General features: G+C 44.2%; 1 protein-coding gene across 1 annotated transcript; it reads right to left on the bottom strand.

Moving 5' to 3' along the window:
* Positions 1 to 2,873: 2,873 nt before the first annotated feature.
* MRPL32 (mitochondrial ribosomal protein L32) lies at positions 2,874 to 16,495 on the bottom strand. Its single transcript, XM_040353250.1, has 3 exons — positions 16,304 to 16,495; positions 13,277 to 13,449; positions 2,874 to 3,329 (listed from the first exon to the last, which is right to left on the bottom strand). The coding sequence occupies exons 1-3, from the start codon at positions 16,482 to 16,484 to the stop codon at positions 3,066 to 3,068; spliced, it is 618 nt and encodes a 205-aa protein (XP_040209184.1). The 5' UTR covers positions 16,485 to 16,495; the 3' UTR covers positions 2,874 to 3,065.
* Positions 16,496 to 16,536: the final 41 nt, after the last annotated feature.

The raw sequence follows: 16,536 nt of genomic DNA, 5'->3' as shown, positions 1-16,536 counted from the left end.
ACAGGTTCTGAGGCTAATTTAATGCAAATAAGGCACCAAGTGAGTTTAATTACCTCCTTAATCAGCCACAGAACCTGTGTCATTAATATGTGTTCTGTTTTAAAGGGATGAGTTGGCAACCCTAGACGCGACAGACGCGTTAGTGGCCCCGTGGGGTCAGTATCGTCTAATTTATTCCTTTCCCCCTCTGAAACTTCTTCCGTCTGCCTCGCAGAGTGGAGACCGAAGGAATCCCTGTGATTCTAATTGCCCACGATTGGCCTCGGCTTCCATGGTACGCCGGCCTAGTGCACCTGGTGGCGGATGCCCCTTAGCAACTGCCGAGGAGGTAGGACCTTTTCTTGCAAGGTCCTATAATTCATCCTGCTTTACAGTCGCTGGCTTCAACTGCGTGGCTGTTAAAAGCCAGGTAATGATTGTGCGACCACCACTACCTCCGTGCGATTTGAATCTGGTGCTCTCGGTACTTCAGAAACCTCCCATTGAGAACATCAGAGAGATTCCTCTTTTGACACTCTCTCAGAAGGTTGCCTTTCTGGTGGCCATGACTTCTGTCAGGAGGGTTTCTGAGTTGGCGGCCTTGTCTTGCAAGTCCCCCTACTTAATCCTTCATAAGGATAAAGCGGTTCTACGACTTCAGCCTTCTTTTCTTCAGAAGGTGGTTTCGGCTTTTCCTCTGAATGAGGACATTGTACTTCCGTCCTCGGCCGTCGCATCCCAAAGAGGTTGCGTTACTTTCCTTAGACGTGATACGTGCTCTGCGGGTGTATCTGTCTGCTACGGCTTAGTTTCGGAGGTCAGACTCACTGTTTGTGTCTGTGACTGGTCCAAAGAAAGGCCTGGCGGTCTCGTCGACCACCATTTCTCGGTGGATCAGACAGATTGTGATTCAGGCTTACGCCCTTAAAAGGCGGGCGCCTCCCTTTCCTGTCACTGCGCATTCGACCAAGGCAATTGTGCAAGGTGGCGACCTGGTCGTCCGTTCACACTTTCACCAAATTTTACAAGGTTGACGTCCATGCATCAGCGGATGCTTGCTTCTGCCGCAAGGTTTGCAGGCGGCTGTTTAAGGTTGCAACTCCTCTGTTGAGGAGCTTTGTTTGTTCGATTGCTGTTCCCACCCCTCGTTTTCTGACACTGCTTGGGGATGTCTCAAATGTCAAGATTTAAGGAAGCTGTGTCCGTCCATGGACAAAAGAGAAAATAGGATTTTTGTACTTGCCGTAAAATCCTTTTCTCTGAAGTCCATGGACGGACACAGCACCCACCCCTCCTTTTAAGTTTGTAATGCTTTTTTTATATATCTAACCTGTCTGCCTAGCCCTCATCTAATAGACGGAACATAACCCAAATGTCAAGATTTAAGGAAGCTGTGTCCGTTCATGGACTTCAGAGAAACGGATTTTACGGCAAGTATAAAAATCCTATTTTTGTTTTTTTTTTGCCATTTTGCGATTAGCGCATGCACAGCAGGGAAACAGGAAGTGAAGCTGCACGGCTTCACTTATTCCCATAGCGAAGATTGCGGCGGCAGCACCGAAAGCCGATGGACGGATCGGCTTTGGGTGCAGACATTGAGGGCGACCTGGACAGGTAAGTGGCAGTATTTGTAGCTGCAGACTTAACAAAAAATTCAAATATCGGCGGAACTCCGCTTTAAGGTAGAAACTGACTGTTGTATAAAAAGCAGGTGCCTTCAGGGCACATCCACACCTGCAAAATGTACCCTTAATGTGTACACAGGAGAACTTATGCACTGTATGGCTGTTCGAAATGTTCTTGTTCTTTACATAGACTTTTGTATTGTTAAGAGAAAAGGGTAGATCAGGTTTGAATTGGTTGAGACAGGAATACAACTTCTATGCCCAGGGAAAAAGATCAGTGTTGGCTGTGCTCCTAAAATAGTGAATGTTATCTCTATGTTTCCATTAGTGTCTGTTGAAGCAAAGGCAACATTAAAAGGGATCCTTTGTGTATATCCACTTCCCGACTGCGCTATTACCAAAAGACAGCTACAGCCCAGTCATCTAGTTCTGTGAGGGCGTCCATGTACGTCCTCCCGAAACCATGCACCCCTGGGGTGCAGATCCAGCACACTCTGTTAACAGCTACTTGCAGTTAATGGAACAAGCAGATTATTTGTATCCAGGTCGATCACCTGCAGGTAATAGCTGCATTTCCGAAAATGCTACAAATGCCTGCAGGCGTGGTCATCCTCCCATTCATTGCTTTGCATGCATCTACAGGAGACTGTGGTCAGCACCATATGCAAGTGTGAATAAGGAACTGTTCAGTATCTACTACTCTTCTGTCAATCCCTCCACTGGCTTCTGCTCACCCAACAAATTAAATTCAAAATACTAACATCTTACAAAGCCATCCACAACTTTGCCCCCAGCTACATCACTCACCTAGTCTCAAAATATCGACCAAATCATCCCTTTTGTACCTCCCAAGACCTCTTGCTCTCTAGTTCCCTCGTCACCTCCTCTCATGCTCGCCTCCAGGACTTCTCCAGAGCCTCTCCCATCCTATGGAACTCCCTACCCCAATCTATCCGAAAACCCTCCTCTTCAGAGAGGTCTATCCTGCCCCCAACTATCAAATGTACTTTTATTTTCTCCATCAGTTCTTTCCCCACAGTTATTACATTTTATATCATCTGACCCTCCATCCTAGATTGTAAGCTCTAATGAGTAGGGCCCTCTGATTCTTCCTGTACTAAATTGTATTGTAACTGTACTGTCTGTCCTTATGTTGTAAAGTGCTGCTCAAACTGTTGGCGCTATATAAATCCTGTATAATAAAAGGTATAAGCCTGGAACATCCTAATCAAACTGAGTTATTAGAAATTAAATGAATACAACCAGGCATATGCAAAACTGAATTTTTAATATCCTCAACTTTCATCCAACACAAAACAGGACAGAGAACACTTTTTTGCCGGTTCCTTTCTAATTGCAATGACAAGGAGGGAAAAAAAGTCTCAAACACAGAGCCTTTACATTTTCACAGCCCAGCCTACTAAGGTCATCTTGCAGCCATCTGGGATACTCAAGTGCAATTTATGCAAAAAATTCATTGGTAAACCAAGATGGCCGTTTCCGTTTTCTCTCAATAATCCTCTTTTCTTCATCTCCTGAATGTGCCTTTTCGCCTTCATAGAGGACAACTGACTCCACGGTAGGAGAATTGAACGGTCCGCCTTCTTTGGCTTTTATTTCTTGCCTTATAAGATGTGTTTCATGTCGAACCTTCTCATAGCAAAATCCACATAGCACATGTTTCAGTTTCAAATGACCACATTCGAGACATTGATCAATGTTGTTCTGCAAAAGAATAAAAGATGGTTATTGGGGTAAGGACATCAAGGTATGTGAATGAACTCCTACATTACTAAATATTTCACTGCTTAGAGCAGGATTTAAAAAAAAGTACATTTCAGTTTCAGGGGAAAAAAAAAAATAGGCTGGCACTTTGTTTTTTTCATCTATGCATATCTGAATAGACTAGACCACCCTGCTTCCTTTAACATTTGTGTATTTCTGTACATTTTTTTACAATTATTTTTGAGTAAGGGTTAGAATCTTGGTCATGTTTAATTTCTATATGCATCCCTAATGAGGAGATTGTTCTCCCCACTTTCTATTGTAGATAACACTAGCCACTGGGACAGGAAGTGAGCACATTTTCCGAAAGAACAAGGACAGCATTAAAAACCTGGGCAAACGATTTAGCACCGAACTCCAGCCTTATCTTCAGTTCAGCAAAGTTGTAGAATCCTCTCCCGACTGACATTGTTTACTTTAACATCACTGCAGTGCACATTGTGAGCTTCTTGCAGCAAGTTAGATAGAGCCCTCCTCGTTTCCTGGCTGGGGGACATCCAGCTCTTTTCCTCCACAGTGCTAATGTCTCTGACCCATCCCTTTTATGCACTGTATTTCAGTTCTTTCAATCATTTGAGATTCTTCCTCACATATGGGCATTAGTCTGCACATTAATGCAGCATTCCTATGAACACCCACTCCTCTAAGACGGACATACACCCGTCAAGGCATTTTGATATTTGCATAACTCCTCCCAAGATCCAGCCCACTGCTTGCACTACGGTTTCATGAGATGAAAACTGACTCAGAGTGCTGTGTTGTGTACAGGAAGCTATGTACAGCACCCTGCTGGCCCCTCCCACCAGCCATGATTTGGCCACATTGCATAGAAACCCTGGGATGACCTTACTAGGTCTAAAATAAGGTTTTTATAAAAAAAAACAGAAAATGAGATTGAGAGATGGATAGATATCTAATCACTTGTATGTTGATGGAGAAAAGGAGAAACCAGAGAAAGCAAAATATATCCGTTACTTTCCTGTTCCAATAGGACTTAGGGCCATATTCTGAGTATAGTTACGATGGAGTATCTCAGGATACTCCATCGTATCTCTCTTTTTTGGGCCGCGTATCTATGCGAGTGATTCTTAGAATCATTTTCGCATTGATATGCTTAAGATCCGACATGTGTAAGTCACTTACACTGTCGGAACTTAAATGTAATTACTCCGCCGGCCGCTAGGTGGCGTTTACGTTCAGGTCTCATTTGTTTATGCAAATGAGCCCAATACGCCGATTCATGAACAAAATTGCCTCGCGTAACCGTCGCTAACGTCGTTTGCGTAAGGTTACCCCTGCTATATGAGGGGTAACCTTACGCCAGTCCCACGTAGGCCATGTTAAGTATGGCGTCGGGTCCGCGTCGTGTTTTCCCGTCGTTTTACTAAGTCGTCCGCGAATACGACTTTACGTCAATGACGCACACGTCGGCGTCATTGACGTTTTACACCGAGAACTGGAGCATGCGCACTGGGCTATTTTAAGCCCGGCGCATGCGCAGTTCGTTCGAATCGGGGGCGCGCTTAATTTAAATACAAGCCGCCCCCTTGGATATACGCGGGGATACGCCGGGCCAATTACACTATGCCGCCCCAAACTACGGAGCAAGTGTTTGGGGAATACAGCACGTGCTCCTGTAGGTTGGGGCGGCGGAGTGTAAATGGCTTACGCGCCGCCCGTCTACTTTCTACCAGAATATGGCCCTTAGTCAATAGAAGTAACAAAAGAAAAAAAAGTGAAACTTTTTAAAGCTGATTTAAAATAGTATGTTTGGACTAAGCTGGTTCAAATGAAATATATACTTCAATAACTAATGCTGTGGCTGTATACAGCCTCAGCTACATACAGTATACAGCGCTGTGTTTTGGCAGTAAACGGAAACTTGGCAACCCAATCCTTGAATAAATTTGAGTTCAGCTATTCACAGCAAGCTTTGTGTTCTATGAATAAATAAAGCTTTCTCTGCCTACCTCAGCCAATCAGAGGAAGCTTTGCCAAGCAGCTGAGCACGACTCGATTTTGTTCTTGGGGAGGGATGGGAAGTTCCTGTTTTGCTGCAAAGACCCTGCAATGTATACTGTGTGTAGCCGAGGCAACTGTTGGGGAATAAATAGTTTGTTTGGGCCAGTTTTTTATTAAATTTTTTATTGAACCCCAGGAGCGCTTAGCTATATTGTGCCAACATGCACACCATATTAGCACATTGTGGCATACTTAGCTAGCGCACTGCTTGGAGGGGATTGCTTGCCATCAGCACTCCCGTCGGTCACAGGGCTATCATCATCTCCTGATCCTCCTTAACCACTTAAAGACCCGGACCATTATGCAGGTAAAAGGACCTGGCCCCTTTTTGCGATTCGGCACTGCGTCGCTTTAACTGACAATTGCGCGGTCGTGCGACGTGGCTCCCAAACAAAATTGGTGTCCTTTTTTCCGACAAATAGAGCTTTCTTTTGGTGGTATTTGATCACCTCTGCGGTTTTTATTTTTTGCGCTATAAACGAGCGACAATTTTGAAAAAAAAAAATGCAATATTTTTTACTTTTTGCTATAAATAAATATCCCAAAAAATATATATTAAAAAAAAAACATTTTTTTGCACAGTTAAGGCCCATACGTATTCTTCTACATATTTTTGGTAAAAAAAAAAAAAAAAAAAAAAAAAAATAATATCGCAATAACCGTTTATTGATTGGTTTGCGCAAAAGTTATACCGTTTACAAAATAGGGGATAGTTTTATGGCTTTTTTATTAATATTTTTTTTACTATTAATGGCGGCGATCAGCGATTTTTTTCGTGACTGCGACATTATGGCGGACACATCGGACACCTTTGACACATTTTTGGGACCATTGTCATTTTCACAGCGAAAAGTGCTATAAAAATGCACTGATTACTGTGAAAATTACAACAGCTGGGCTCCTAAAGGCAACGTACCTATACGTGCCTGTGCCCAGCCCTGCCATTCTGCTGACGTATATCGTCGGTAGGGGGTCCTTAAGTGGTTAAGGAGCCTGACTCTTCAGCAACTTGATTGACTGAGCTGCGATTATGCCATCTGTGTCCATGAGCATTTGAGTCACATCATCTCAGCAAACAGCAGCGCTGCAAATGTATGTTGAGCTGCGCAAGCGCGGCTCAGTGTACTTAGATGCTGACAGGCAGGGAGAAGGGTTTATGACAGAAGAGACCAATAGGGTCTCTTCTGTCATAAAAATCATACTTGACAATTTGTTCTTTTTTGGGTTTAATCCCACTTTACCACGGTAAAGTATAACTAAAAGGCAAAACTTTTATTTTTAGTTTTGGATAGAGTAGAGAGGGATTAGGACCCCTGTCAGTTTGTATTGCTGTTTGTACCTCAGTTAGGGAAATTTCCTTAAAATTTGTAAAAGTTTCCTCTCACTTCTTGTTTTGGCTATGGAACAGGAAATTAAGCTAAATCTCTATCCAAAAAATGGGGGATCCAAGTAATTATTTACAGACAGTATATGATGGCATGACACACAATTACCTGGGATGATGGGGATAGACCCATTAATCTTCACTATTAGGACACCATTTTTGTCACGGTTATCAAAACTCCTAATGCAACCATTATGAAACAAACATCCCTTAAAGCTTTGTTTGTGGTGGCAATTGACCCACAAAAGAACACATTATACTGTATGTCACTATGCCCCTTCAGAATGACTTTGTGGCTGGAGCTTAGTTTAGGGGTTAGTATAAGGCTTAAGGGGTGTACACACGTGTCGAACATTGGGCGGCATCAGCCGATTCAATAGAAATCGGACAAAATTTGGCAGCCGGCTTATGTCCAAGTGGCATGACCAAAAAAGGTCTGTTGATCACCACCCGATCAGCACTCTCAGCCACACACACGCCATCTCAAAAGTGAGTACACTCCTCCCATTTTATTATATCTTTTCATGTGAAGAAATTACACTTTGCTACAATCTGAAGTAGAGAGTGTACAGCCTGTCAGTGCTCAGACCATACGCCGCAGACTGCATGATATTGGTCTGCATGGCTGCCATCCCAGAAGGAAGCCTCTTCTAAAGATGATGCACAAGAAAGCCTCCAGACAGTTTGCTGAAGACAAGCAGACTAAAACATGGATTACTGGAACCATTTCCTGTGGTCTGATGAGACCAAGATAAACTTATTTGGTTCAGATGGTATCAAGCGTGTGTGGCGGCAACCAGGTGAGAAGTACAAAGACAAATGTGTCTTGCCTACAGTCAAGCATGGTGGTGGGAGTGCCATGATCTGGGGCTGCCGGCATGGGCAGCTACAGTTCATTGAGGGAACCATGAATGGCAAACATGTACTGTAACATACCGAAGCAGAGCCTGATCCCCTCCCTTTGGAGACTGGGCAGCAGGGCAGTATTCCACATGATAAACGACCCCAAACACACCTCGAAGACGACCACTGCCTTGCAAAAGAAGCCGAGGGTAAAGGTGATGGACTGGCCAATAAGGGGTGCCGAATTTAATCGATGCATCGCGATTCGGGGTGTCCCCGATGCAGCATTGAAGCATGCGACGGCCAAATCGATGTCAGGTGTGACATCATCCCGACTTGCCCCGCCCCTCCCAGGAGAGCGCTCCGAGCGCGGCTGTCAAAATAACTGTTTAATAAATCCATTAAGTACCCACCACCGTATGTGCTTTTTTAAATATATGCAACTCCATACCTCATTTAGCCTGTGTATATGCCGCTCATGTGACTCCCTGGCCTGCCTCTCTCCTCCTACAGTACGTCTCCCCTTACGTCAGCCCCCCCCGCCTCACTTCTGATCTGATAGCTACAGTCGGTGGGTGGGGCCAAGAACTGCCACCGACGCCAGGAGAGGCAAGACTTGAGAGGAGAGAGGCGGACCGGGCCAGGCAGTCACATGAGCGGGATATACACAGGCTAAATGAGGTATGACACCATATATTTTAAAAAGCACATACAGTGGTGGGCACTTAATGGTTTGTACTGCATTTATTACAGCACAGTTATGTTAACAGCAGTAAGAGTACAAATTTGTTTGCACTCTACTTACACCGGCTCCTACACATGCTCTGTGCTGACATTTCCCCGGCTTCCTGTTTGCACATTCCACCATGGTAACTCCTAGTGTGCTGGAAGGTGCAAACAGGGAAGCCCATGGGAACTGACTGTCAGCACAGAGACAGTAGTACAGGGATAATATAGAAATAGAGAACTCCGCTTCTGTCTGATGGACTTTACAGGATTAGAGATTTTTGTTCACTTTCATCTGTATTGTTCATTGTAGTAACTTCACAGGGCTGTTTGCTGTGAATTCTAATCCCTCCTGACCTCCCAGCAGCCATGTGCGTGAATTCACCGGATTAGTAAACTACTTAAAGCGGAGTTCCACCATTTATAAAAGTCAGCAGCTACAAAAAGTTTAGCTGTGGACATTTAATAAACAGACACTCACCTGTCCCACAGTCTATCAAAGCCCCGCTCCTCTCCCCCTCTCCTTGACGCTATCATATCTACTGTGGGCACCCGGCCGTGACAGCTTACGGCTTCACGGCCGGGCGTGCAGTGCGCAAACCGCACTGCGCTTTGCCATTGGTCAGCCAATCTTCTGGGACCGGTGATGTGTCCCAGAAGATTGCAAGGAGGAAGGGCCGCCTGATCATCGTAATCGTATCGTGAAACCAGTGAAGATGCACACCCCTACTGGCCAAGCATGTTTCCAGACCTAAACCCTATTGAGCATCTATAGGGCATCCTCAAATGGAAAGTGGAGGAGCACAAGGTCTCCAACATTCACCAGCTCTGTGATGTCATGGAGGAGTGGAAGAGGACCCCAGTGGTAACATGTGAAGCTCTGGTGAACGTCATGCCCAAGGGGGTTAAGACAGTGCTGGAAAATAATGAAGGCCACACAAAATATTGACACTTTGGGCCCAATTTGGACATTTTCACTTAGGGGTGTACTCACTTTTGTTGCCAGCAGTTTAGACATTAATGGATGTGTGTTGAGTTATTTAGGGTGAACAGCAAATGTACACTGTTATACAAGCTATACACTTACTACTTTACATTGTAGCAAAGTGTCATTTCTTCAATGTTGTCACATGAAAAGATATAATCAAATATTTACAAAAATGTGAGGGGTGTGTGTGTGTATGTGTATATATATATATATATATATATATATATATATATATTTATTACACACACACAAACACGAGATCCAGGTAGAGGGTGCGCTTGGGCATTATTGGTGGCTCGCTACCGCTGTAATCACGCCCACAGGCAGGTACCGTAGACTGGATGTCCACCGGCACATACCAATCAAGCAGAGAGGCAGAATGGTGGTCTGCCTATGTAAACAAGGCAGATCGCCGTTCTGACAGAAAGGAAGGCATGGCACTAGGATTAATGTCTTCCCCTAGTAAAAGCATCTCCTACAGTTTAGTAAAACACTGTTTAAACACTGTTAACATATTGATCGCCCCTGATGGTAATCCCTTCCCAGTCAGTGTCATTAGTACAGTGACTGTGCACTAATCACTGTATTAGTGTCACTGATCCCCAAAAAGTGTCAAAATGTCCACTGCAATATTGCAGTCCTGCTATAAGTTACTGATTGCCGCCATTGCTAGTAAAAAGAAAAAATGAATAAAGATATCCCATAATTTGTAGAAGCTATAACTTTTGCGCAAACCAATCAATATACGCTCATTCGGATTTTAGTTACCAAAAATATGTGGCAGAATACAGAGAAATTCGCTTTTTTTCAATGGAGGACATTCATTTTATTTGGGTAGTTTCACGTTGCTAAAAATGCCCTAGTCACAAAGGGGGCAAGTCTTCCAGAGGTACTGTCTGTATTGAACTGTACTGCAATTGTGCTGTCCCCCCTCTACATTGTAAAGCACTGTGTAAACTGTTGGCGCTATATAAATAGTGTATAATATAATATTATTGTTTTTAAAACGTGTACAGTACGTGTATAAAGGTTGCACTCTTTTAGATAATCTAAATAGGGTGTCTGTAGAGTCCCACTTGCATATTATTAATAATAATAATAATAATAATAATAATAATAATAATATTATAATATTTGGAGAAACAGACCCCTACTTCAAATCTCCAGTGGTCTATTATTCTTGATGTAAAGCTCATTTACTGCTTATTAAGAATTCGTAAATACACGAGTGTCCATAGCCTGCCTCCAAGTCCAGTTTAAAGGGGTTGTAAAGGTAAAAAAAAAAAAAATCCCTAAATAGCTTCCTTTACCTTTAACTCAACACCGTAATGCGAGGCTTTCTCCCTGGTGTGGAGTGTCGTGCTCACCCCCCTCCCTTGGACTACAGGAGAGTCATGACGCTCTCTACGTTGCAGATAGAGAAAGGAACTCTGTGTTAGAGGGTGTCCCGACTCTCCTGTATTCCAGGGGAGGGGTTGAGCATGACACTCCACACCAGGGAGAAAGCCTCACATTACTGTGTGGAGTTACAGACAGAAGAACAGGAAGTGAGGATTTCTCAGAAGAAATAAGGACATTTAAAAGCAAAATCGAAAGGATGAGGTAAGTGAAGGAGGACTGCACTAAGGTAAAGGAAGCCATTTAGGGAAAACATTTATTACCTTTACAACCCCTTTAACCACACGCCATCATATGACGTCCAAAAAGGGGATCTCTTATCCCGGGTGGACGTCATATGATGCCCTGTACTTTGTGCGGTGATATCTGAATGATGCCTGCACTCAGAGGCATCATTCAGATATAATTTTGTTCCAGGGGCGATCCTGCGCACCATAATTACGATCATAGCGGCGGTTCCACCGCTTGATCGTTCTTATAGGTGGTGGGAGGGGACATCCCCCCCCTCCCGCCCCCATCCGGTGCTTCTCTGGGCTCTCCTGTGCCATCGGGGGCCCGGAGAGATGATCGCCGTGCGCCGGATGGGAGGCATAGAGATGACTGGTGACCAGATGGTCACCAGTCATCTCTATGACCGTTGGAGGCCCGTGTACCCGTAAGTAAACAAACCGCAATTGCGGCTAGCAAGAATGAGGTCTGTGAATTTTTTTTCACGATCTCATTCTTTCCAGCCTGGAGGAAAGATGTGGGGTCTTATTGACCCCGCATCTCTCCTTAAAGAGGACCTGTCACACACTATTACTATTACAAGGGATGTTTACATTCCTTGTAATAGGAATAAAAGCGATCGAAATATAAAAAAAAAAAAAAAAAAAAGTGTAAAAATAAAGTGTAAATAATAAATAAATAATAATTAAAAAAAAAATTAAAACGCCCCGGTAGCTCACGCTCAGAAGCGAACGCACACGCAAGTCCCGCCCGGGTATGTAAATGTCTTTCAGAGCACACATGTGAGGTGTCGCCGCGTGTGCTAGAGCGTGTGCAACAATTCTAGCACTAGACCTCCTTCGTAACTCAAAAATGGTAACCTTTAAAAATTTTAAAGCGTCGCCTATGGAGATTTACACGGTTAAGGAGATATTTTCCAAAAAATGGGCACCGATTCTACGGCGGAAGCGCACTGAGCACGCCCCGTTAGTGAAGGCGACTGTGCCGTCACTAGCGGCTCCGGCGCGCATGCGCGGGAGTGACGTCATCTCTGCTCCGGCCAGTCACAGTGCTGGAGCAGCGACACCGGAACTCACTAAGAGTAAGTAATTCATAATGAGCTAGTATGCTATGCATACTAGCTCATTATGCCTTTCTTATGCGGTTTTCCCCCCCCCCCCACATTTTTTTTTAAGAGGGTTTACTTCCTTTTTAAGAGGTAGCCAAAAGAAAAGCATTACATTTACCAAATATCAGAATGCCAGGTTGCAGTATTTCCTTTTTTTCATTCAAATTTAAGTTTATTTTCAATAAAATAAATACATACATTTGTATTAAATTAGCAAGAAATAAGTCAATAGCACGCAGAAATATAATAATTTAAAATACATTTCAATTCATAATAATCATTCCTGTCTTATTAACTGCCACTTATATCTATCCATCCTATATGCTCTACACCATGTGGTGAAAGTAAGGCAGTTCACATAAGCTAAATTAAAAGACTATTTCAAAGTAATACTTTAAACTTGAAAGAGAAACAGAATATTTTCATATATCAAGGAATTCCTAGGTCTAGCGTTATCACACAATAAGTTCTATAAGGGATAAAACTAATTGAGTGTACCAGATTAAATTACTTAGAATAATTAAAGGATAAGATATCCGGAGTGCATCAACCTCTCCGACACCCCTAACGGGAACTTTCTGTGTCCAAGAGGTTGAGCAAAACCTCCAATCCTCCCTCCCTCCCTCCAATAACTATTACTGGAACTCTCCGATAACCGAAAACAAATTTTCGGAATCCCCATCAAATCTAATTATTTCAAAGGTTTGGTAGAATCCTTCAATTACTTAAAACATAAACTTATCTTTTCAAAATAAAACAAACTGAGGACCAAAAATCTTAAGGATTCTATCCCCAGAGATAAAATAATGAGATAAAACCTAAGAAGAATCAAAAGAAAAAAAAGAAAGAGTGACAAAAGACAAGAGAGGAAGTGAAAAAAGAAAGCCAGAAGAAAATCAGGAGAGATAGAAAATTAGGTTGCAGTATTTCCATTAGGGCTGCAACTAACTATTATTTTCATAATCGATTAGTTGGCAGATTATTGTTTCGATTAATCAGATAATAGCCTTAAAAAAAAAAAAAAAAAAATTGCACTTATAAAAAATTTTGGGCCAATTTGTTGTTGGGCAGATTACAAAACACAAATTGCCGCAAAAATACATTACATGCTTTTCTGCAGCTTCTCCATTGAAGTATTTTGAACCAAAAAAAAAAAAAAATGTTTAAGTTAGGCTTTAAACAAATATTACCTTTTCTTTTATAAGTTTATTAGGATTTCTTCGTCGACAGCGATTTACTTCAATAGTTCTCCTGGTTTTAGGTGCAGCCATCCAAAAGATGCTATCCAGAAAACTGGGAGCATTGTCAGATCTGTCCTCCCCTGCCTCAATGGGACTTGCTACTGGAAACTGAATAGCTAAAGCTGCAGGAGAAGAATAAACTTAATTTAAAAGAACCCTTTAAAAATAACAAACAATTATATATATATATATATACACATACACACACATACACACACAGTTATATTTGACAATCCAGTAGATTCGAAGCTTACTTGAGAAATCTCCTTTCATGTTGCGATTGCTGCCAGTCTGTTGGTCATCTCTTTCTACAACTTCCCTGAATGAGCCAATGGCAGAGAGCGCTGATAGGAGAGTTCTGGCGGGGGGCGCCGTCTCCCTATCAGAACACAATAGCTCAGCGGAGGAGATCGATGCACTAACTTCTCCTAGTTAGTACAGAGGCTCTGACCGGAGCCGACACTGCCATTGGTTACATTACACGAGGCCGCTGATTCAGTGCTGCAACCCAAGACCACCGACCCCTGTTATCCCTCTGCAATGACATCATACTCCTCACCCTCCTGAGAGGACCCTCTGGAAGCCATCCAATAGGAAGTGTCCACATCTCACAGGTAGCAATGTCACTAGGGTTGCCAACTCATCCCTTTAAAACAGAACACATATTACACAGGTTCTGTGGCTGATTGAGGAGGTAATTAAACTCACTTGGTGCCTTATTTGCATTAAATTAGCCTCAGAACCTGTGTAATTAATGTGTTCTGTTTTAAAGGGATGAGTTGGCAACCCTAAATGTCACACCCACAGAAGGTCACCTCCAGAAGAGAGGACTGGTGTCACTTAAAGCGAATCTTCACCCTCAAATGAAAAGCCGCCATAATCTAAACCGGGGTTAAAAAAAAAAAAAGTGAGGGTGAGAAGGTTCTTTAAAGCGGAGCTCCACCCTAAAGTGGAACTCACGCTGATCGGCACCCGCCCCCCCTCCGGTGTCACATTTGACACCTTTGAGGGGGAGGGGGGTGCAGATACCTGTCTAAAGACAGGTATTTGCACCCACTTCCGGCCACACGCTACGGGCAAAAGACGGGTTTTTCTGACTTCCCGTCTGTCGCCCGTTGTGTGCTGGGAACACTCTGCTCCCAGCACACAGCGTGTGAGCCAATCGGCGGGCGCAGTGCGACTCGCGCATTCGCCGTAGGGAACCGGGTAGTGAAGCCGGAACAGTTCCCTCACCGAGGATGGCGGGGGGAGCAGCAGAGGACGAGCGATCGCTCGTCCTCTGCTGCGATCGGCGCTGGACTCCAGGACAGGTAAGTGTCCTAATATTAAAAGTCAGCAGCTGCAGTATTTGTAGCTGCTGGCTTTTAATATTTTTTTATACTGGCACATCCGCTTTAACGCCTTATAGGGAAATGACAGCAGGATCTCCTCTCATCGTATGATGTCACCCCAGTGTCACCGCTCTTGCGTGCCCACGGGGGACGCGCAGCATAGGGATCGTGGCTGTGCCCGCAGCTCTTTACCCATGTGATCGGCTGTGTCCAATCACTTGTAAATACGAAATTGCCATTTATCAGCTCTCCTCACACTGACAGAGTGTGAGGCAAGGAGAGCGGATCAGCGGCATCTCCTCGCAGGGGAGACTTCACAGGTAATCAGTGCACTTATGATCAGGGCCCTAAATACAGTGTAGTCCCAAAAGTGCTGCCGGTCTGTGTCCATCAGTGACACCAATCAGTGCTGCATTTCAGTGACACCAATCAGTGAAGGAGAAAAATTACTTTTTTTTTTAAACAACATTTTTGGACATTTGGCCAACTGTCATTAAAAGTGCGACAGCGCTGAAAGCTGGCCCGGGCAGGAAGGGGGTAAAAGTGTTCTGCTCAACGCTGCAAAAATTTAAAAAGCCAGCAGCTGCACACAGGCGGGTGGGGCGAGTCGGAGTCAGAAAAATCAGGGGAAGTTAAACTTTTTGGTGGAACTCCGCTTTAATGCATTCTTTGCATCAAAGCAGTCCTTTCGTAGTTTTTTCAACTTTCCATCTATTAAATCTTCTGCCCTCGTTGTTTTAACATTCTTTTTTTCTGCCAGTAAATACCTTTTACAACCCACTTCCCGTTTCTTATCTGGTCATCATGCACAGCTCTCTCTCTCTCTCGTGAGAGTTTGCCAGGGAGGGCAGATGAGTCATAGGAGGGCCAATGAAAGCTGCAGAGCTGGAGGTGTGCCTCTGTGTAAATCCAGGAAGTGAACAGGCAGCAGCTTCAGCTGCCCACAGTTAAAATGGCTGTAGCCAGACTTAGTGGAGGGAGATTTCTGCAGCATATTTGGCAAATACAGAATCACAGTATATATAGAATAATATGCAAAGTGGTTAAAAGGAAGCTTGAAAATGGCAAAGATGTTTTTAATACCAATGATGTGAGCGGGGGGGGGGGGGGGGGTGCGAGCCCTGCCATCTGTGTCAATGAACGCAGCAGCGGGACTCGTTAGCATGCCTGCATGGGTGCCTCCATGGAAAGCGGCCCTCTGTGGGGGCACCCGATGAAGAGGAAGGGCTGCTCTGTGCAAAACCAACTGCACAGAGCAGTACAACATGCATGTTATGAAAAACAAAAACCTTTACAATCACTTTAATCACACGTTCAGGCAAGCTATAGAAGGTGTTCAGTGACTTCTGTTTTTGACTAGTTGAGGGCGCATTTCTGGAGAAGGGCTTCCACATGGAGCATGTCATGTCCTAATTCCATCAATCCCCCACCTAGATGTACTCACCATCATGGCAGCCCCTAGATATCTATACCTGAAGGCACACATACCTCCAGAGCTGACCTATACACAGGCTTGTGTAGAGTAGTGAAGGTGCCTTCCATTGTGGGGAGGACAGCACACACGAGATAACTAGTTCTCAGACTCTGTCTAAGCAGAAGAAAGCTGATGTCTGGCTGCTACAAGCACGTAGAAATGAAATGTCACCTGGATGGAAAGGCTGCAGACCCAGAGCCCGGAGCAGAGTCTCCTCTGTTCTTATCCAACACCTCAACAGCAGGTTGAAGACACCTCCGGATGGTCCTAAGGGTAGCGCCATCTTTCCCTTGACCTCGCTCCTGTCACAGAACAAGCGCGCATGCGCCGTAGCACCGTCCAAACACAACATGGCCTCTGCCAGCCATCCTTTACGCACCACAGCGCATGCGTCACCGGCTTCG

This window comes from Rana temporaria, chromosome 5 (genome assembly GCF_905171775.1).
Source record: "Rana temporaria chromosome 5, aRanTem1.1, whole genome shotgun sequence".
Lineage (NCBI taxonomy): Eukaryota > Metazoa > Chordata > Amphibia > Anura > Ranidae > Rana > Rana temporaria.
This window is presented reverse-complemented; position numbering and strand designations above follow the sequence as displayed.